General features: G+C 40.0%; 1 protein-coding gene across 2 annotated transcripts; it reads right to left on the bottom strand.

Annotated features, from left to right (window-relative positions):
- Nucleotides 1-423: 423 nt before the first annotated feature.
- LOC109985108 (uncharacterized) lies at nucleotides 424-21,532 on the bottom strand. Of its 2 annotated transcripts, XM_065961515.1 has the most exons (17): nucleotides 21,419-21,532; nucleotides 19,235-19,516; nucleotides 11,900-12,004; nucleotides 11,524-11,628; nucleotides 11,336-11,440; nucleotides 11,152-11,256; nucleotides 10,959-11,063; nucleotides 10,767-10,871; nucleotides 10,560-10,687; nucleotides 8,691-9,344; nucleotides 7,854-8,489; nucleotides 6,249-6,980; nucleotides 4,207-6,001; nucleotides 3,896-4,072; nucleotides 3,246-3,422; nucleotides 2,927-2,973; nucleotides 424-2,673 (listed from the first exon to the last, which is right to left on the bottom strand). In XM_065961515.1, the coding sequence occupies exons 2-17, from the start codon at nucleotides 19,282-19,284 to the stop codon at nucleotides 2,033-2,035; spliced, it is 5,667 nt and encodes a 1,888-aa protein (XP_065817587.1). In that variant the 5' UTR covers nucleotides 19,285-19,516; nucleotides 21,419-21,532; the 3' UTR covers nucleotides 424-2,032. The 2 variants fall into 2 exon arrangements, with proteins under 2 accessions (XP_065817587.1, XP_065817588.1); XM_065961516.1 differs by lacking the exon at nucleotides 11,152-11,256 and having other exon boundaries at nucleotides 425-2,673.
- Between the last annotated feature and the right edge of the window lie 203 nt (nucleotides 21,533-21,735).

The raw sequence follows: 21,735 nt of genomic DNA, 5'->3' as shown, positions 1-21,735 counted from the left end.
AGGTTTTTAGAAGCAATGAGGAAGCCTGTGTGAAGAGGCCTTGAGTTTGCTGGGTGCTACATTGTCTTGGATGTTTCCTTTCAGTAGTCATTTCCCCCCCCTCCCTTTTCTCGCTAAAGCTTTCATTCAAGCTGTTTTTCACGGGTGTAATTCATTACCGTCTACATTCAGATGCTCACACACATCCACACAGACTTCAACATTTGGCTGTCAAAAACGTACATTTAATGTGACTAATAGTTGAAAGTCTGTATGTGTGTGTGGTATCAAAATCATGTAGGCTATGGTTATGACTGAATGTTGAATAATCCACCCTGTGTATTTAGGATAGTTTTGAACTGGTCACAGTTCCAAGTATCTTGGATTTAATAAAATAAGCGTAGATCTGTACAAACAGCAAACACAGTTATGTAAACACAAACATAAATGCACTTAATGGTCAGTTTGATTTTTTTTTTGCATTAGTTTATTTACAGGTATAAAAATACAAACATCAGAAATTATTATATTCACAAATGATCTCTGTGCAGCAGTGGATGCAACCATGCCCTACTAGTAGAGTACAGTTTGGCTTAAAGATACACACTAAGCATTTATTATTACAGACCAACCAATGTCCATGGAGTGTTATATAAAATATATTAAACTGTTCAAGATCACGGACAGCTGCCATAGTAATAACATCTATTTATTTATTCATTTATGTGTAGAGCTCTTTTAAAAAATCTAAGTTACAGAGCTTCACAGGCAGCAAAATAAAATGGGCAGGCCATGAAATCATAAGCAAAAGAAGAGAATACGAACTAAATATTTCCATTTTCTAAGACATACAATTCAAAACATTATACCTTAGTAAAATCAGGAAATACTTTCAGAATGTTTTAATTAGGAACTCAAACTTTTTCAGCTGACCTGATCTCCTAATGCAGATCATTCCAAACTTCGGAGCACTCGCAGCAAACACTCTGTCCTCTTTATACTTCAGCCAGATTGCAGTAAAAGGACTGCGTTATAGTCAGAAGGGCCTTAAAAGTAATCAATAAATATACTGGGAGCCATCATAGAGAGGCTACAGGGGTGATGTGGTCATATTTTCTGGTCTGGTTAAAAGCCTCACAGCTGAGTTCTGTACAATTGATTTTGTTTCAGGGCGGCAAAAAAGCTCTTACAGTAATCGAGGCATAATGAGATGAGAAAAAAAAGATCAAACGACATGCCAAGAACTCTGTGACAGGTTCGATCTAATAGAAGACCAGCAGATGGCAGTATTTGCTTTGTCATGTGCTGTGGTCCAATGAAAATCATGTCTTTTACGCAGAAAGTGTCTTGTGAGTTTCTTTGTGAGCTCTCAGACTCATAAAGGTAGTTGTTAACAGAACTCTGCATACCAGGGTCTGTGGATGAATTGGGCTGGTAAAATGCAGTATCATCTGCATAAAAATGAAAAGAGACCCGATGTTTATATATGATGTTCCCCAGGAAGCATGGATGATGAAAATAAAATTGGTACCAAAAATGATCCCTGAGGTACACCATACGTCACACAAGAAAAAGCAGACACATGGGCTAATTGTTCAGAGACAAAGGGACACTTCTGTCCATCAGAAAAGATATCATACACTCTAAGGCTGTACTATATACTATACCCTTATCCAAGGCCTCAGTCTGTTCTATAGGATGTCGTGATTAATGGTGAAAAAGGCTGCACGAGTACATGGACTGACCACATGCCTTCATAAGCACAAACTAAAAGGTAATTTGTATTTGTCCTGAGCAGTCTCAGTGCTGTGGAACTACAAGTAACCAGATTGAAACTTTTCACAATTTCAAAATTTCATTTTTTTACAGTAGAGCAATTAAACGTTGGCCCCTATTTTCTTCGGAACAGAAAGGTAACTTCAAGATTGGTCTGTAGTTCTACTAAGAAAATCTGCATATTTTTCACTCATGGTAACAAAATGATTCAGGTTAGGAAAAGGTGGCTTGAGACGCAATGCGATGATCATGGGCATCAATGAGGACTTATTCACTTTTACAGCCAGCCTTGAGTTGCCCCTTTAGGTGCTGATGATTTAAGCACTTTCGCTTTAGCTTTCGTCGTCAGCTTTTGACTTTGAGGCTTGATTGCACTCCATCGCAGAGGGGTTTTGTCTATCTTGCAAAGAGTCACAGAGCCCCTCTTAAACCAAAAGCTTGGACAGAGTGGTTCTGTGAAGTTGGCATGGAATGTGTGTATGAGGCTCAGCTCTCCTGATATGTCACTGTAATAAGTCAGAGTTCCAGCTTCCCAATCTAGAAACACAGCAATTCTTTGGGAAAACGGAGCTGTAATAGGTTTGGATGTCTTTCCATGTCTGGCAGTGTATCCATCCTTGGAGCAGAGCAGACTCCATGACATGTCATTGCATCCTAAGCCACACTTACTGTCCCATTTCCTACCCACTCCTCCATATGCTACTGCAATGCCAACAGTCCCTTTCCACTCCACCTCCCAGTAACAGAGGCCCCTCTGGCTCTCCTCACAAAACACTTGAGATCTTTTGAACCTGTACTCGTTTTCTGGTCGTTCCACTTTCTCCTCCAGCTTTATTACAGTTTTCACTTTCCTGTTTCCTTCTGACAGAACAAGCCTCTTGTTTACTGTGTTTTCATCAAACTTCAGATCTCCATCATCTGTCACAGAATGAAAGAACATATGAATAAGGGATTTTCTTTATTTTGTAGTGGTTTAAGGTTAAAAGCCTTTAAAATACTATGTTGTATAGGACAAATCCAAACATAATACTTGGAATATATTAAATCATAGTATGTTGACAACGGCTCATCATCTAACATGAATTTAAACTGATGAGGCATAAGTTTAAGATCTAATAGTACAGGTACTAAAGTAATTCATTATTAGCAATCAGTTCCAAAAAATACTTACATTTCTTTATCCCTGGCTTCAAGCGGTGCTCTCCACAGTGGTCCAAGCTGTACAAACAGGAAATAATGAGTTTAGGCTTAAATATAGTAAATATATTTTTAACTAAGAAATAAGACGAGCAACAGACTGCTCATTCTTGGCATCAAAATAAAATAAACGATTGGATTGGCACTTTCTACTATTAGTGTACTTTAACATAGGTACACATGGAGCCAATTTGAAAACAATTGGGAACACTATCTAAAGTTACTCAAGACAACTGTTTGAATGTCATGTGATTACATTAAGAGACATTTTCCAAACAAAAATCTACACATACCATAGTGTCTTCAAGCTCATATCTTGATCCTCAGCTATAGCAGACAGCACAGCTGCCCCGTTGCATCCTGGGTGGTTGTAACTTAGATCTAGATGTTTCAGGGAGGAGGCCTTATTGGACTTGAGTGCTGAGGCCAGGTAAGAGCAGCCTTCTTCTGTCACCTGACAACCTGACAATCTGCAGACCACACACACACACACACACACACACACACACACACACACACACACACACACACACACACACACACACACACACACACACACACACACACACAGGTTAGGGTTATGTGGTTCAAGTAGATGAGAAATTGTTGTAATTATGATTCCACATAGTTTAATATGCTCAGTGTAACAATCTGGAAAGGTTGTTTAATCCTTAAATAAAACTATGCATTAAGTTATTTTAACCGACTTTGTTAACCTAATTACCCCAGAGGTACAGCTGCCCATTATCCAAGAGCCTATGATGCCCACTGCCCCAGCTCCTCAGCTTCCCATGGCAGCTGCCCTGGAGCCTACATTGCCCAACACCACAGAGAGTCAATGCTAAGCGTCACAGAGCTCCAACCAGCCCCTTCTGTTAACCAGATCCGACCAACAACTTTTCCTGGTTCCCAGTCAGCGGCCCGGCGTACAATGCACACTTACTTGAGAATCTCCAGTTTACAATGTAAACTCATCAGGCCTTCTGCAATAAGCTTCACACCTGTATCCAACAGGTCGTTATGACTCAGGTCCAGCTCGGTGAGGTTAGAGGATGCAGAGTTGAGGACTGAGGATAAGAGACCTTTGCATGATTCTGCAGTGAGCTCACACCAACTTAGCCTGTGAAAGTGTTTGTTAATTAGAAACTCTATCAAAAATAGAAGCTATGGCAAGGTCAAAAAAGTCACTAGAGCAATTTAATCAGTTTTCTCATGTTTTCAGGTTATTAAGAGGGGGCATTGCGAAGTACTTACATAGCAGTTTTGGCGACTTTGACGACCGGCAACATTCCCAGAAGTACTTTCTCTGATTTGCGGTACTTTTTTAGATCAAACACATCCAGCTTCTCATCTGAAGTCAGCAGCACAAAGGTTAGAGCCGACCACTGGGATGTGGTGAAGTTTTCAAATGTGGTTGTTTCTGACTTAAGGTACTTTTTGACTTCTTCCACAAGAGACTGGTCATTCAGTTCATTCAGACAGTGGAAAAGATTGAAATTTTGATCAGCATCACTGTTCTCTTCCCTTATCTTTTCTTTGATGTATCCAATTGTTTTCTCATTGGTCTCCTTGTTATTTTCTGTCTTGTTCAGCAGCTCTTTCAGGAGAGCTTGATTTGTCTCCAGAGAAAGGCCAAGCAAGAAGCGAAGAAACAGATCCCAGTTTCCATTTCTGCTATCTAAGGTCTTGTCTACTGCTGTCCTGTAAAAGTCTGATTCAGGCACATCTGTGTCTGTTGAAGGGGGTTTGGCAAGCAGATTTACATTTTTGTCACTGAATGTGTGAAATGCATAGAAAGCTGCCATGAACTCTTGAATACTCAGATGGACAAAGCAGAACAAATTCTGTTGGTACAGCCCATGGCGTTCTCGTTTAATCTGGGTAAAGATGCCTGAGAAGACTGCAGCCTCTGTGATGTTGACACCGCACTCTATCAATGTTTCTTCAGTGAAGACAAGGTCTCCTGTCTCGAGCCCTTCAAAAGCCAACTTCCCGAGAGAAACAACTGTGGTCTTGTTGCTTGTGTTCCAGCATGAATCTGGCTCAGAATTCTTACTTGTCTCATCTGTGTCATACTTCACATTCGCCTGTCTGCATTGTAACAAAACAAAGTGTATGTACATGTCAGTCAGAGTGCTGGGCATCTTCCCGACTTCTTTTCTTTCCACAAAGTCCTCCAGAACTGTTGATGTCAGCCAGCAAAACACAGGGATGTGACACATAATGTAAACGGTTCTTGAAGTCTTGACATGTGACAAGATTTTCTCAGCCAAATCTTTATCATCAAATCTCTTCCTGAAGTACTCCTCTTTCTGGTCATCATTGAATCCTCGCACCTCTGTAACACGGTCAACTTTACCAGCAGGGATACTGTTGGATGCTGCAGGTCTGGAGGTGATCCAGACTTGGGCTTTAGAAAGCAGATTGCCTAGGATGAGGTTTGTCAGCAGAACTTTCACAGAGGTTTGCTTTTTCACATCTGTACACTCTTCACTTTCATTGAAGTCGAGATCAAGGCGACACTCATCGAAACCATCCAGGACAATCAGGATATTATACTTGTCATAATCTTCTATTTCTGATGTCTTCATTCCTGGAAAGAAACTATAAATGAGTTCCTCCAAGCTGTGCATTTCATCTTTTCTCAAATTCAGCTCGCGGAAAGACAGCGGAAACATAAAGAAAATGTCCGCGTGCGACGTATCCTCAGCCCAGTCCAGCATGTATTTCATGGTGGCAAATGATTTTCCAATGCCTGCCATTCCAGTTGTTAGCACAGATTTAATGTTCTTAGGTTTTCCTACTGCTGGTTCAAAGATGGTATCATACTTAATGGATGTTTCCTTTGGTTTGAACTTGGCACCTTCAATCTGTACGGTCTCATGTTGAATATTGACCTCTCCTCTTTCCCCCTCTATGATGTAGAGATCTGTGTAGATTTCATTCAGAAGAGCAGATGTTTTCTGCATGTCCACCCCCATTGTCACATGAGTAAATTGCTCCGTCAGCTGAGATTTGAGTTCCCATTTACTTGCAAGATCAGGCTTATCTGTGGAAAAAAAAAACATTACTTTGGAGAAACACTAGCCACTTAACATGATTACAATTTGGGATGCAATTTTACTGCAATTCATAAACCACTATTAATGAGCATGATATCTTGCTGAATAACAGGATAGGCACAAACACCAACATGTACTGGATGGATGTTTTTTCGTATTTCATTATATGATTGCTTTATTATCACTTAATATATGTTTGTATTGTATTTCCATATTCAGCACCAGTAAGCTTACATCTTATTTCTGTCCTCCTGTCAACAAAGTTGTTAGGCAAGTGTTTGGCAGCTGAAGGTTGGGAGGTTATCCAGATCCGTGCAGAAGGAAGCAGAGATCCTCTGATGAGGTTTGTCAGTAACACATTTACTGAAGCTGATTCCCTCACATCAGTCACGGTGTCCTTGTTGTCAAAGTCAAGAGCTGTTTGAAAAGCATCCAATCCATCCAGGACAAACAGAACTTTGAACTGTTCAAAGTTAGAGATGACTATTTGTTGAGTTTCCTTAAAGAAATGGTTAAGTAGTTCAAACAAGCTGACTTTTTTCTCTCTAATCAAATTAAGCTCAGAGAGGTCAAGTGGAAATATAACTTCATCATGAGTTTTGGCTCGGCCCCATATGGAATCTAAAAGCCACGTAAAAACTGAGCTGTTGGCATTTTTAGCCCACTCTTTTACAAATCTCTTCACATAGAAAGATTTCCCAATACCAGTCACACCAGTAGTCAGCACATTTCGTATTGTTTTTTCATTTGTATCTTTGAAGATATCAGATACTGCAGTCACTTGAGTCACTGATGTTGCCACCGTACGTTCGTTTTTCTCTCCATCATTGGTTTCAATACTTTTCTCCTCTCTCGTGATGTGTTCTGTGTTTGTCTGGTTAGAATGATTTATGTCTCCATCTTGAATGTTGTTTTTAAATCTTTCTTTGAGGGTGGATATCAGCTTCTTCCGTCTCTCCAAGGTCTCTGAACAAACAAAACAAATGTCATTATTGATTGATTTTTGTGTCATGTCAGCAATCAGAAATGTCAGAAAAAGGCTTTTCTCATGATTTACTTAATGTCGTTAACAGGAATAATGTTATAATAAGAATATAATGATGCAGATTTGTAAAAAGTAAAAATGCAAGCTTTTTCAGGTCTGTTGTCAAGAGACGAAGAAAATAACTTTTAAATGGCTTGATTTTTGTAATTGAGATCGGACCGATCCCTTCTGATGCATTTGTGGTAGTTGTGAAATCTTAACACTAATTGGCTTTAACACAGCGTCAAGCAAGTTTGTTGCTGAATTAGAGATGTTCGATCCAGAGTGGATTGTTAGCTGCACATTTATCCAGATATCTGTTTATAGAGATCAATTAATTACCGTTCTTTGTTTTATTCCGTTCTGTCTAAGTAATACCATATACTGTAGAGGAATCCTTTCTTTTCATTTTAGCCTATTCTTTAGATAACCGCTGATGGTTGCTGGTATTTCATTACGTAGGTAGGATAACGTTCCGCTTTGTTTTTTTACTGTCCACACAGTGTTTCTCCAGTATACACCAAAGCATTTTGATACGTGATTGGTCAATGCATCTCGGACTCCATATGTACAAAATGAAACCAGAGCACTTTACATGCTGATAATCAGGACACGTGTACACAATCTATATTTCTATGTAGAAAATGTAAATGGAGATTATAGCCTACAGTATAGGGTTCTAACACAGGTATAGCTTGAGCTTTAGTATTTCCTTTTCAAAATTAAAATCAACACACAAACAAAAATAATGAACACAGGATACAGATTACTGAAACAGGTTTTAGTGGTAAAATTTGTTAGTCATAGTTTCATACCTCGACATTCTGTCACTTTCTGGATGTATTCGGAGGGGATTTTGTCAGCTGCTGAAGGTCGAGAGATGATCCAGATATGAGCAGAGGGAAGCAAATTCCTCTTGATGAGGTTTGTTAGCAGCACATCCATCGAGGCTGTTTCTTCCATATCAGTCAGGTCCGTGTTCTTTTCAAAATCCAGGGGAAGTTTACATTCTTCCAATCCATCAAGAACAAAAAGTACTTCACACTCATCATAATTGCAAACTCCTGGGTGTTTATCAGGATTGAGGAAATGATGGAGCAGATCGTTCATGTTTTGAACTTTTTCTCTTCTTGAATTCAGCTCACGGAAATGAATTGGTACAACAAAGTCTATGTTTTTATTGGATGTTCCCTTCGCCCAGTGTACCATGGACCTCTGTGCTTGGTACGTTTTACCGACATGAGCAACTCCCTTTGTAAGTACTGTTTGCCCCCCTTTTTTCTGTAAGCCTGGAAAAGATGCTTCCCAGATTTTTTTTTTTTCTTTCTTATCTTCAGGCTCATGAATCTCATGGAGTTCTGTGTCAGTTTTAAGTCCTTTCAGTTCTCTTTCATGCCGACTGTGGATTCTCTTCTTCAGCTCTGCGGTGAGTTTTTGTTTGATGTTTTTGTCTAAAGAAAGGAAAAAGACAAAACAAAGAAATCAGAATGCAGTGAAACAAATTTTGCAATCTAAAATTACAAGAGATTGGCATCCATTATGAAATTGCAATATTTTTTGTTCACTGGTGACAAATCTTTATTATTGTAAAGCTGATTAAAGTTTCCACTGTTTGATTCAACATTCTATATTCATAGAGCATATAAGCTTACATCTTATTTCTGTCCTCCTGTCAACACGTTTGTCAGGCAACTGATTGGCAGCTAAAGGTTGGGAGGTTATCCAGATCCATGCAGAAGGAAGCAGAGATCCTCTGATGAGGTTTGTCAGTAACACATTTACTGAAGCTGATTCCCTCACATCAGTCACGGTGTCCTTGTTGTCAAAGTCAAGAGCTGTTTGAAAAGCATCCAATCCATCCAGGACAAACAGAACTTTGAACTGTTCAAAGTGAGAGATTTTACATTCATTCATTTCCGGGTAGAAATTATGAAGAAGTTCGATTAAAGACAATTTCTCCCCTTTGAATGAGTTAAGCTTTGAGATGTCAAGTAGAAAAATAACTCTATTTTTGGCTGTGCTCCAAAAACCATCTTTAGACCACTCTTTAATGAATTTCTGCACATGGTGGGATTTTCCAATACCAGACTCTCCAACAGTCAGCACTGTTTTGATTGGTTGTCCCTTATTATCTTTGAAGATATCTTTTAGTGATTTCACTTCAGTAAATTTTTCAGGCCTTTTGTCTTCTCTCATGACGTGTTCTGTGTGACGCTGGTTAGGATGATTTTTGTCTCCATCTTGAAGAGTTTTTCTACAGTTTTCTTTGATGGTCGATATCAGCTTCTTCTGTTGCTCTGCTGTCTCTGCATAAACAAAACAAATTCAACATATTATTAATGATAAAGGTCGGATTCAGCCCTGAATCACTTATCTATAGGCACAGTAAAAGTGACCATCTTGAATATTGAAAGCTAGATAAAAGGAAGAATGTGCAACATTTAACATATAAATATAGCAGAAACCATGCATGTCCTATGTAAATGTCTCTGAGACATGACTGTCTACAATGAGGGAGAAGAGCGAGTCCCGTTGGCTGTGTTGTTGTCAGAGCCGTGTTTACATCAGGTTTACATGGACGTGACGGCCGACTCCTCTCCTTGAGTATAAAAGTAGTTTTAGTCAAGAAATAGAGAAAAGAAGAATAACATGCTCACTGCGTATTTCGAATGTCACGCAAGTGTTTTCAGATCACGGTCATTCCGTGTCAATTGACATTCAATGTGACGCTACAAGCTAACTAAAGTGTGCCAACATTAGCCTAACAGTACAATGCAGGCCACAGGCAGTCTGCCCCTTCCACTAAACTCCTTCATGCCTACGTGAGTGGATGGGGGTTGGAGGTGTGTCGCTGGAGGAGAGCGGAGGCTTAAGTCTGGCGGAGGTGTGCTCAAACAGCAGTTTGTTTTGGTTTCACGCTGGTGCTTAAGGGCGATATCTACTGTATCAAAAACTCACACATTCTTCCTATTAATAATGGCACAACACAGGAAGTATTATCTAGATTTGGCTTTTTTTTTTAAACAACCATGAACTTTATAATACGTTCATTTATTTTTGTTTTGAATTACTTATTCTGAAAAGATAAACGTAAAGCTATTTTAGTTACATTCAAGTGTCTGCTTTGGTGAATTCAAATGAACAGATTTAAATTATTTCAGGCAATCTAACATCTAAAAACATTTCTTTATCACTGTAAAAAACATATCTCCAATAAATCTGTCACGACTCTGAACAATTTAAAGAATTTGGGAAACACCTGACACTTGATACTTCACTACACACATTGTTTATGGCAGGCAGAAAAAAACGTTTGTTGTTGTTTGTTTGTAAGTCTCTTTCTTTCTGAATGTGTTTAATGAGCATATCTCTATCTTCCATGGCACCATCAATGTTACTGAACAATGGGATGCCAGTATGCACAAATGGTAAAAAGTTACTATTCCAGTGATTTAACAGTCATATGATCATTATGTTTCTGCATCAAAGGAATTGAAATTGGATTCAACTAAATATCTTACCACGTTCTTTATTTCTGATTGGAGATGCCCCTTCTTTATCGAAGTTGAGAGGATCCTCTCTGGACCGGTCACTCTTCATGGAAACACCGCTGGGTGATGGAGAGTCTGGTCTTTCTGGCACCAGTGGTCTGTAACACAAAATTATTTTAGTGATTTCATTTTATATAAACCTTCTTAATGAAGAATAAACATGACTTAATATCTTACCCAAATTCCCCTTTATTGAAGTTGAGAGGATCATCTTTGGACCGGTCACTTTTCATGGAAACACCACTCAGTGATGGAGAGTCTGGTCTTTCTGGCACCAGTGGTCTGTAACACAAAATTGGTGTCAGTGATTTACTTTTCTTAGACTGATTTTCTATCAAAGAAGGAGCATTTTTTTTTTTTAAATCCTACTTTGTTCCTCCTTTACTGAAGTTGAGAGGATCATCTTTGGACCGGTCACTTTTCATGGAAACACCGCTGGGTGATGGAGAGTCTGGTCTTTCTGGCACCAGTGGTCTGTAACACAAAATTGTTTCAGTGATTTCATTTTCTTAGAATGATTTTCTATCAAAGAAGGAGCATTTTTTTTTTTTTTAAATCCTACTTCTGTCCTCCTTTACTGAAGTTGAGAGGATCATCTTTGGACCGGTCACTTTTCATGGAAATGCCGCTGGGTGATGGAGAGTCCGGTCTTTCTGGCACCAATGGCCTTTAACACAAAATTGTTTCAGTGATTTCATTTTATATAAACCTTCTTAATGAAGAATAAACATGACTTAATATCTTACCCAAATTCCCCTTTATTGAAGTTGAGAGGATCATCTTTGGACCGGTCACTTTTCATGGAAACACCGCTCAGTGATGGAGAGTCTGGTCTTTCTGGCACCAGTGGTCTGTAACACAAAATTGGTGTCAGTGATTTACTTTTCTTAGAATGATTCTCCATCAAAGAACGGAACTTTTTTTTAAATCCTACTTTGTTCCTCCTTTACTGAAGTTGAGAGGATCATCTTTGGACCGGTCACTTTTCATAGAAACACCGCTGGGTGATGGAGAGTCTGGTCTTTCTGGCACCAGTGGTCTGTAACACAAAATTGTGTCAGTGATTTCATTTTTTAGAATGATTTTCTATCAAAGAAGGAGCCTTTTTTTTTTTTTTAAATCCTACTTCTGTCCTCCTTTACTGAAGTTGAGAGGATCATCTTTGGACCGGTCACTTTTCATGGAAATGCCGCTGGGTGATGGAGAGTCTGGTCTTTCTGGCACCAATGGCCTTTAACACAAAATTGTTTCAGTGATTTCATTTTATATAAACCTTCTTAATGAAGAATAAACATGACTTAATATCTTACCCAAATTCCCCTTTATTGAAGTTGAGAGGATCATCTTTGGACCGGTCACTTTTCATGGAAACACCGCTCAGTGATGGAGAGTCTGGTCTTTCTGGCACCAGTGGTCTGTAACACAAAATTGTTTCAGTGATTTACTTTTCTACAAACTATCTGAATGAAGTATAAACACGAATTAATATCCAACCAAAATTCTCCGTCACTAAATCTAAGAGGTTCATCTTCTGATCTGTTACTTTTCATGGATATGTTACTGGTGGTAAGGGAGTCAGGTCTTTGTTGCACAATCAATCTTTGCAAAGAATCATGAGATTCATCTTTTTAATCAATTTTAAACCTTCTCCATTTTTGAGATGGACTGATATGGACATGAGGTAATCCAATAGAGTCTCTGGGTTTTATCCCTAGCCTCTCTTTATACTCTGGACTATTGAGATTGTAACCCTGAACTGAAATTCAACTACAAACAACATTGTTTTTTGTACGGTATTGTATGGTATTGTACCACCTGTTTATTCAGTCAGTAATTTATGTTGTGAGAAAGCAATACTAAAGGCTGAATATGCAACATTTTACACTTAAATGTAGAAAAAATCCAGTATGTCCTCTGAAAAAAACTTGTCCAGCTCATCCCCTTGCGTATAAAAGTTGTTTAATTGAGGGACTAGAGAAAAGAAGAATAACATACTGTACTCACTGCTTAACTGAATGTTACGTAAGCGTTTTTAGATCACGGTCATTTCGTGAAAATTTACATGCAGTGTGAAGGTATGAGCAAACGCTAGCATTAGCATGCTAACACAACAATGCAGCGCGAGTTGTTTTGGTTTCATGCTGGTGCACAAGGGCGACATCTACTGGATCAAAAAGTCGCATATTCTTCCTATAAACATAAAGTTAATCCATCCATTGATGAAGAAGAACATGATTAAATTGAAGTTAAGAGGATCATCCTTGCATTGGTAACTTTTTATGGAAATTATGCTGGTTGTAAAAGGGTCTGAGGTCTCTTTCATAACCATTGCTTACGCACAAAACAGGGCCTGAAATTGGCGGACGCCATTTCCCACACAAAGTTTGCTATCTATAAAAACAAACCTGGCGGTAAAATGTGCACACCAGTAAGCAAACATCGACCCAGACGTATGTTCATTTTAGAAGCAGGGGAAATTGGTGACATAGACGGTGAAGTGGTGAATTGAAGCCAGAATGTATAATACTATCTCTCACACTTTTTATGTACCTCAATATCAAACTTTACTGACAGATCCACGTCATCGTAATCATTCAAACAATCAATTTAATTTAAACTCGTACATGTAGTGAGTTGTTTTCCATAGCAGAGGATCAGACTGTATACTAATATAATCACTGAAGAAGAGATTCAAAGTAGACACAAAAACCACAGTGCCACCAGTTTTTATTAATATCTTCCAATATCGTGCATTTATCATCAAGTGTGATTTTTAGTTTTAAAAAAGATTACTGTGTTGTAAGACCCACAGAGCGCACAGAGACATGGCATTGGTTGTGTGTTTCACATATGTTACCCTCTTGTTACTCAGCATATCTTCATCATCTGCACGTATATATTGTGTAGATGAGTATCTTATAATAAATAAAAATAATACATTTTATCTATAAGCGCTTTTAAAAAACTCAAAGACACTTTACAATAAATAAAAACAGAAAGAACAGTACAGTAAGGACAGACTAACAGACATTGCAACATTACACACAAATCATAAAGATAACAACAATAAAGGTAAACTACAGAAAACACATCACAATCATACATTAAAAGCTTGTTTGAAGAGGTGAGTTTTGATCAGTGATTTGAAAGTAGGAGGATCGGTATTGAATGTGTGTAGGGAGTGAGTTCCAGAGGGAGGGGGCAGCTATGGAGAAGGCTGTCCCCCCAGGTTTGGTGCTTGGTTCTAAGAGGGGGAGATAGGAGGTTGGCTTTTGAAGAACGGAGGCTGCGTGCAGGAGTGTGAGGGTGAAGGAGAGCCGTGAGGTAGGAGGGGGCCTGGTGGTTGAGGGCTGTATGTGTGAGGAGAAGGATTTTGAATTGGATACAGTAAGGGACAGGGAGCCAGTGGAGATTTTGCAGGACAGGGGTGATGTGTTCGCATGTGGGTGAGGAGGCGTGCAGCAGAATTTTTGATGTATTGAAGTTTATTAAGGACTTTGGATGATGTGCTGAAAAGGATTCTATTGCAATAGTCGAGTCTGGATGTGATGAATGCATGGATTAGGGTTTCAGCAGCAGAAAATGAGAGTAGCGGACGGAGGCAGGCTATATTTTTGAGGTGAAAGAAGACGGTTCTTGTGAGCTGGGTGACGTGGTGATCAAAGGAGAGCTGGCTGTCAAAGATGACTCCAAGATTGCGGATATGAGGGGAGGGGGAGAGAGTGGAGTTGTCTATTGTGAAGGAGAAGTTGTGAATTGAATTGGTGAGGGATTTAGGGCCGATGATTATTATGTCTGATTTTGCATAGTTGAGAGAGAGGAAGTTGGTGTGCATCCATGTTTTTATTTCACTGAGGCAGTTTGTCAGGGTAGAGCGGGTTTCAGTGGTGATTTAATTGGTGGAGATGTAGAGCTGGATGTCATCTGCATAACAGTGGAAATGGAGACCATGCTGGCAGATAATATTACCAAGGGGGAGCAAGTATATGATGAACAGGAGGGGACCAAGCACTGAACCATGGTGGACGCAGGGGAATGTTTCAAACAGGTTATTGGAGGAGAGGTGGCATTTGATCTGGGAGGCGACAACACGTTCCAGTATTTTTGAAAAGAAGGGGAGGTTGGAAATGGGGCGGAAGTTGCACATGCTGTCTGTATTGAGTCCAGGTTTCTTGAGGATGGGGGTGACGGCTGCCAGTTTAAGAGTTTTGGGTACTGAACCAGAGCAGAGGGAGGAGTTGATGATTGAGGTTATGAGTGGCACGATGGCTGGGAGACAGTTTTTGACGAGACTGGATGGGATGGGGTCGAGAATACTGGTGGAGGACTTCATGCTAGAGGTGATGATGGATAGCTCATTTGGGGACACAGGGGAGAACTGAGACAGAGGTTGGGTGATGAGGCGAGGGGATGCAGGTAGGGATGAAGACGGGACAGTGGGAGTGTTGAAGCTGCTGTAAATGGTGTCAATTTTGGATTGAAAGAATGAAAGAAAAGCATTACATTTATCAACTGTGAAGGAGGTAGAGGTGTTGTCACTGGGTTTGAGGAGTTTGTTTATTGTAGAGAAGAGAGCCTTGGGGTTGGATGCGCCTGAGTGGAGGAGGTGTGAGTAATAGGTGGACCGGGCTGCGCTGAGAGCTTCCATGTATTTTTTTGAGGTAGTCAGAGTATGATTGGAAGTGAACTGTTAAACCGGTTTTCTTTCGAGCTGGCGTTTGCAGGATTTCATTTTATGGAGTTCAGAAGTGTACCAGGGTGCAGAGTGTGTGAATGAGACAGTTTTAGTTTTGATGGGAGCCAGTTGATCTTAACAGAAAGAGAGTGTGTTGTTATAGTAGGTGATGAGTTCAGAGGGATTATTAAATTGGGGGGGAGGGGAGGAAGATATTTTGCTGGTAATAGAGGCTGAGAGAGCTGAGGGGTCTACTGATTTTATGTTTCTGAAGAGATCTTTCGTTTAATTTTGGAGGAGGGATGAGAATGTCCATGTTTATAGCCAGATGGTCGGAGATGTTGAAGTTGAGACTTGACAGTCGATGGATTGTGAGACCAGTGGAGCAGACCAAGTCCAGAATGTGATGGCGGCTGTGAGTGGGGAAGTTGATGTGCTGTGTGAAGTTGAGGCAGTGAAGAAGGTCCAGGAATTCTTTGGCAGTTTTACATTGAGTGTCATCGACGTGGAAGTTAAAATCCCCAAGGAGCAGAACAGAAGTTGAAATGGAGCAGAGTTGGGTTAGAAAGTCATGAAAATCACTGAAAAAAGAAGGGTTTGGTTTGGGGGGGCGATAGATTACAACAGTGACTAGGGGAGTGGGACCAGAGAGTTTGAAAGCAATGTGTTCAAATGAGTCAAATGCAGGGATGGGAATGGTGGTAGTTTTAATGTCCTTCCTGTAAACGGCTGCAACACCACCACCCCGTCCATCGGGGCAGGGTTTGTCCATGTATGTGTATCCTGTGGGTGTGGTTTGGTTTAGTGAGAAATAGTCCAAGGGTTTTTGCCAGGTTTCGGTGAGACATAGGAAGTCCAGGTTGGTGTTGGTTATGAAGTCATGGAGAATGAGGCTTTTATTGTTGAGGGAGCGAGTATTCAGCAAGTGTGTAGGGTGAGGGAGTGGCTGACAGGGGATGGTTGACAAATTTGAAAAATTGACAGATTTAGCAGTGATTTTGTTTTTATTTGGATGCCTTATTGTAATGAGAGTTTCTATTGCAGACAATGTTAGTGAATGTGGGAACGAGGGATGAGGCCAGTGGGGGGAGCTGTTGATCACAGGGACAGCTGGGAGGATGGAGGAGCAGACCTCTGGACGGTAGGGGGTCTGGTGGGGGAAACAGTTGGGCATGCTGGAACCATAGAGGAAGAATGGGAATCGGCTGTATTGATGTCGTCATTTATTGATAGTCAGTTGCATGGCAATCCATAAATGGCAACATCAATACAGCCGATTCATTTTCTTGTAGAAAATGAAGTCGATGCATATCTTAGACGATCATTAGGCCTATATATCCTCATAATTAGTCACAGTGCAGACAGTTTGCCACAATAAAATGTGGCAATTAAAAGCTGTTCATTGATCAACCTCCTGATTAATAATCTCCTAAAGTGAGGGAGACTGCTGACTGACATGATAACTCAGTGTGGGTGCCATAAACTTATAAACACTGCAGCTACACATGGCGTAATGATTAACGGTGGACGTTTTGGCACTGCAAGGGGACTGACATGAATGCAGCAGCAATGCGGTGTCATTTTCTGATTTGTCTCTAGTTTTTGATCCTCCTACTGTAGCAAACAAACAATATGTGCTGTTTAACCTCCACTTATTTCACAAGCTCCTCCATTTCTGGGTCAGAAAGTGTATTTTCTTCGTCTAACTTACAATAAGTTGTCGCCATGATTCAGCAAACATTTGATCTGATTGCTCATTTGTATGCATTTCCTTCCATGAGGAGCTTAGCACTGACCATTTAAGGTTGAATGTGGGCGTGTAGAAGGCGGCTTATGGATATGGGGGCTGATCCACATGCACACGTTTCCTGGTGGATCATGATTTATAAAGGGAACATTGTGTGCAGGTGTGAGTATATCAAACGGCAACCTCCAGTCTTGAAACATTAAGTCAATGTGGAAGTGCAAAATCCTGCAGTTCGTTGAGTGTTCCCTTTAGGCTGGCTTCAGGAACACCGGAAGTCACATACACACGACTGGAAAAAAAGCTGTTTTTACAGAATAAATAAACATGTTTACAGCCTGGTACAAAAAGGGAAATAGGTCTGATTAGTTATTGTCATCACTGACACTCTGGGTCAATTTTTTCAAATGGCTCTGCTTTGATTTCATGAACGATACATGGCTTAAAATCCTCCTCAGCTCCAGCTCTGAGCCTGTCGTTAGGTTGACTGAAAGTTAAGCTGAGACAGGATTTCCAGCATGGCGGCTGCCTCTGCCAGTGAGCCTCCAGAACCCCCTGTCGTAACAGATGGCTAACGTCACTTAGGCTTCATCCATTAATATTTACAGACTATGGCGTATATTTATACATCCAATGTTTAGGGGGCGCACACGATTTCTGGGTTTTAGGGCAACGTACACTTTCAGTATGGATTTTACAACCCCTGGTCTTCCTGAGGGACTTCAAAAAGAGGAAATTCAGTGAAATTCAAGTTATCCTTTCGTGTAGTTTAGAGGGTCATCCTTGGACTGGTCACTTTACTTTGACTTCAAGGATTTCAGGGAACATTCAAGAGAAACTTTCAGAAAGAAGGGGGTGGTGAACAACAGCCCGATCAGAGTTAAGTGCTAGCCACAAACAGAGCACCTCACCATAGCTCTGCTTCCCTTGCCCTCTTCCTGAGATCTTTCGAAGACTTTTCTCTGTGTCTGTCTTTCATTGTGTTATCTGTGCCATTCTTTTTTATGTTTAATGTGGGCACCAGTTGCATTTGGTTTTGGGGAGCCATTAGGGGCCATGTGGTTGGGTAGCATAAGTGCAGCACTACATGGAGCTTGAGCCTGTGTTTGTTAAAGTTTGTGCTGTTTGGGCTGTAACGGTTATGTGATAGGGTAGGTAAGATATAGAATTTTTACATGTGGGTGTGGGGGGTGAGAGCTGGGACGCTGGAGCTCACAGTCTGGCTTTCCAGAGGTGTCATGGGATAAAAAACCAGTGAAGGGAGGCTCTCAATTGACAACCCCGGAGATGTCTTGGCTCTTAATGACCATCAGTCTACTTGGTTGAATTGTGGGGCCAGGAGTGGCCATGCGATAGAATAGGCAGTATTGGGGTTGTCACCACCTGGAGCTCACATCAATAGAGCCTGGGTCTGTTGAAAGTGGCAAGGCTGTTTTGGTAGCTGTAGCAACTAAGGGCCAGAGGATTATGTAATTTATCAGTAAGGCATGGGGGCATAACTGGGATTAGCGGTGTCTTCACTGAGCACCTTTCATTAAGGCACAAGTACTTTGTGTTTATTACAAATTAAGGTTCACAATTGCGCTACAATGCAGGCTTCAATACAGTTCAATACAGATGTCAAAATGCATTCACATTGTTAAACTACGGGGGGAAACAGAAGCAAGCGCTCAGTGAAGATTGCAACGACTTACATTAAGTAAACACGCAGCAAATTTCAAAGCCCTGCCAATTCCCGAGCAAACGACTAAAATAAATGTCATGGCTAAAACGGCTGCAAATGAAAAAAACATTCTGCAACAAGCAGAACCAACTGCATTAACATAAAATGCAAATACACAAATACTGCAAATCCAGCCTTTTCAACAGAAGTGCTCCAGGCCTGTAGGGGTACTGTGTGGGATAGTTAATTATTGTTGGGAAGGAGTCAGGGAGACCAGCATTTGTTTTTGAATTTGTTGTACATGTTTGTGAATGCAATTTGTTTAAGCTTGTTTAAGCTCTTTCACCTGTTGGCCCCCGTACTAAACCGTAACACTCTTAACTTCCTTTACATTGTGTTGCTTCATGATTGCATTTGAAATTTTGTCTTCTCATGATCTCTTAATCTTTTTGAAAGAAAAAATCAACAATAGCATTGCTGCTAGTACACAGGAACTGAAAAAATGTTTAGAATCAACACCGGTATATATCATGCAACTGTAAAAGAAAATAATATTCACTTACTTGTCTCTTGGCGCTGCCTCAGCCTGCTCCTCAAGCTGCTCCTCAAACATGTTGATTTTAGAAACACTTTGATGTGTTTTCTGTTTGTCAGTAAGTTTGAATAAAGTTTTTTCCTTGAAACAGAATCACCCCATTTCCAGCTTCTTAACTTTTTCAGTAGTCTTGTAGTTGAAGCAGAGTCTCCTTGCTTGTCTGATTCTTAGTATTTCCCTGTTTGACACAGGGGCAGGCACCTATCCACCGCATGTTGTTCTCTCCCGCCATATTGACTCATTTCAAAGTCTGCAAAACCAGAAAGTTAAACAAAGTGAATAAACTAAGTTTCACTTCATATAGACACTGGGCAAATAAACGTTCCTCTAACGTTTATGGGAAACATCTGATCAAAGTCTTTTCCCCAGTTATTGTAGGAGGAAGAAGCCAGTAGTTAATAATTCATACCTGAAATATATGGACCTTGGATCCTGGTTCTTGATTTGATGTACAATTTGTCTTTGTTTTTTTAGAGCCTGTTGGAAGCCTCACTTATTCCCCACCTGCTCATTATCATTTTGTGCAATCATTGTTACTGGTGACATTTTAGATCTAAGTAGTTCACTAGTACGAAAAACAATGCTAGTGCAACTAGTGGACCTTTGTTCTCTTACTAGTTAACTAGTAAACATTTTGCTCGTAAACATTTTGAGCCTCACTAGTGAACTAAGACTCATAAAGCCATCTCTAGTATAACTAGTGGACTTTTATGCTCTTACAAGATAACTTGTAAAAAATCCTAACTGTTAAACTAGCATGGTCCATATATGCCTTTCTAGTTTATTCGATATTTTGCACCTTACTAGTTAAAAAATAAACATTTAAGACTCACTAGTTTACTAGTAGACGCAAAAAAAATATTGTACACGTCAGAGTGTTTGCTGTCAACTAGTTTATTAGTAAATCTTTCTGCATTCCACTAGTAAACTAGTGCAGTCAGATACCTCACTAGTACAGGAAACTGAGCTTTGATATCAAGCTACTGATAAATGTTCAATTGGCTTTCCACAGTCTTCACTCCGCCCTGCAAGTCTATTTTCGACATTTCCCCCAATACTATCCACCTGTAAGCACGAGCCAAGCTGGACAGTATAGAACGACCCTGACAGGAAACGCACAGTGTGTCAACAATTTCAAAATTAAACACAATATATGAACTCCTAATCGTATTTTCCCTCACTTTATCAACTTGAGGTCAAAACAGGCACCAAATGGACAATTTTAAAATGAACAAATGTAATAGATTACAATTTTAAATTGTTTTATCTTAGTATTGTTTTTTTCCAAGGCATCTTGCAGTTGCTTGCAACCCCCCTTATGGTCTGGACCCCCACTTTGGGAACCACTGGCCTGTCATGTAATCATGTTTGTCTGTGTTCATCATTACTTACTTTGTCTTTATACAATGTTTTAATTTGCCTCTGCCAGTGAAGCACTTTGGTCAGCTTGTGCTGTTTTTAACCAATTTAAAAGTAATAAAAGTAAAAAATAAAAATAAAAATGTTTAGACCGTCAGACTGATCACTGGTAGGATTAAGAGATGTCAAACTTGACAGTGATGTGTTTGCAGAAGATAAGGAAATAAGACAGGAAGTTTGAATCTGTGGTTTCCTTTCTGCTAGAAATACGTCTGTTACTGATGTCAGAAATCTAAACTCCTCAAAAAAAGTTTGGAAACATTATTTCGGTCACTTATTTGTCACTTTTATAATATTAATTGGTGTTGTATTATTTATCATTGAAAAGCCTGATTAGTCCCCTTTACATTAAGGTATAACATGTAAGGATCGTGCATTCATGGAATGAGCAACACAGCTAAATGTGTGGGTTGCGACCAAATAAAATGTGCCAAAACCCCTTGCAATGTTCTTCTGTTGGTAATCACTCCTGTTTTGAGCTTCAAGTGCTGCCAGGTGTGTGCCAGTTACAGGTGTAATGTAATGTAATGTAATGTAATGTAATGTAACAGCAGTGAAAAAATATATCATTGGTCACATAAGAAGTTGTGTTTTTCACCATGTAGTATTTAACATGGGGGGGTTCTCTTTCTTTGGTTTCTTCTCACACTTTGAAGCAATTTGATGTGGTTCAACCCACTCACCATGTTCAAAAGCACATTTTTCCAGAAACTCTTGATCTATTTCCACTCACCTCTTTCCCGTTGTCATTCTTTTTCTTTTAATATCTGTGACTTCCTTCTGTGTTCATCTGCTTCTATTTTATTTGTCCTTCTGTCAAAGCCTCCTTCCTGTTAGCATAATTTGGTTTAAAATAAGGTTGGGGACCATCGCCTGCGACACAAAGAAAACCATGTAGGTGACTCTCTTTTTATAGACCCATGGATGGGATGCTACACACACAAACACACACACACACACACACACACACACACACACACACACACACACACACACACACACACACACACACACACACACACACACATACACACACACACACACACACAC

Source organism: Labrus bergylta, chromosome 12 (assembly GCF_963930695.1).
Source record: "Labrus bergylta chromosome 12, fLabBer1.1, whole genome shotgun sequence".
In the NCBI taxonomy this organism is placed as follows: domain Eukaryota; kingdom Metazoa; phylum Chordata; class Actinopteri; order Labriformes; family Labridae; genus Labrus; species Labrus bergylta.
This window is presented reverse-complemented; position numbering and strand designations above follow the sequence as displayed.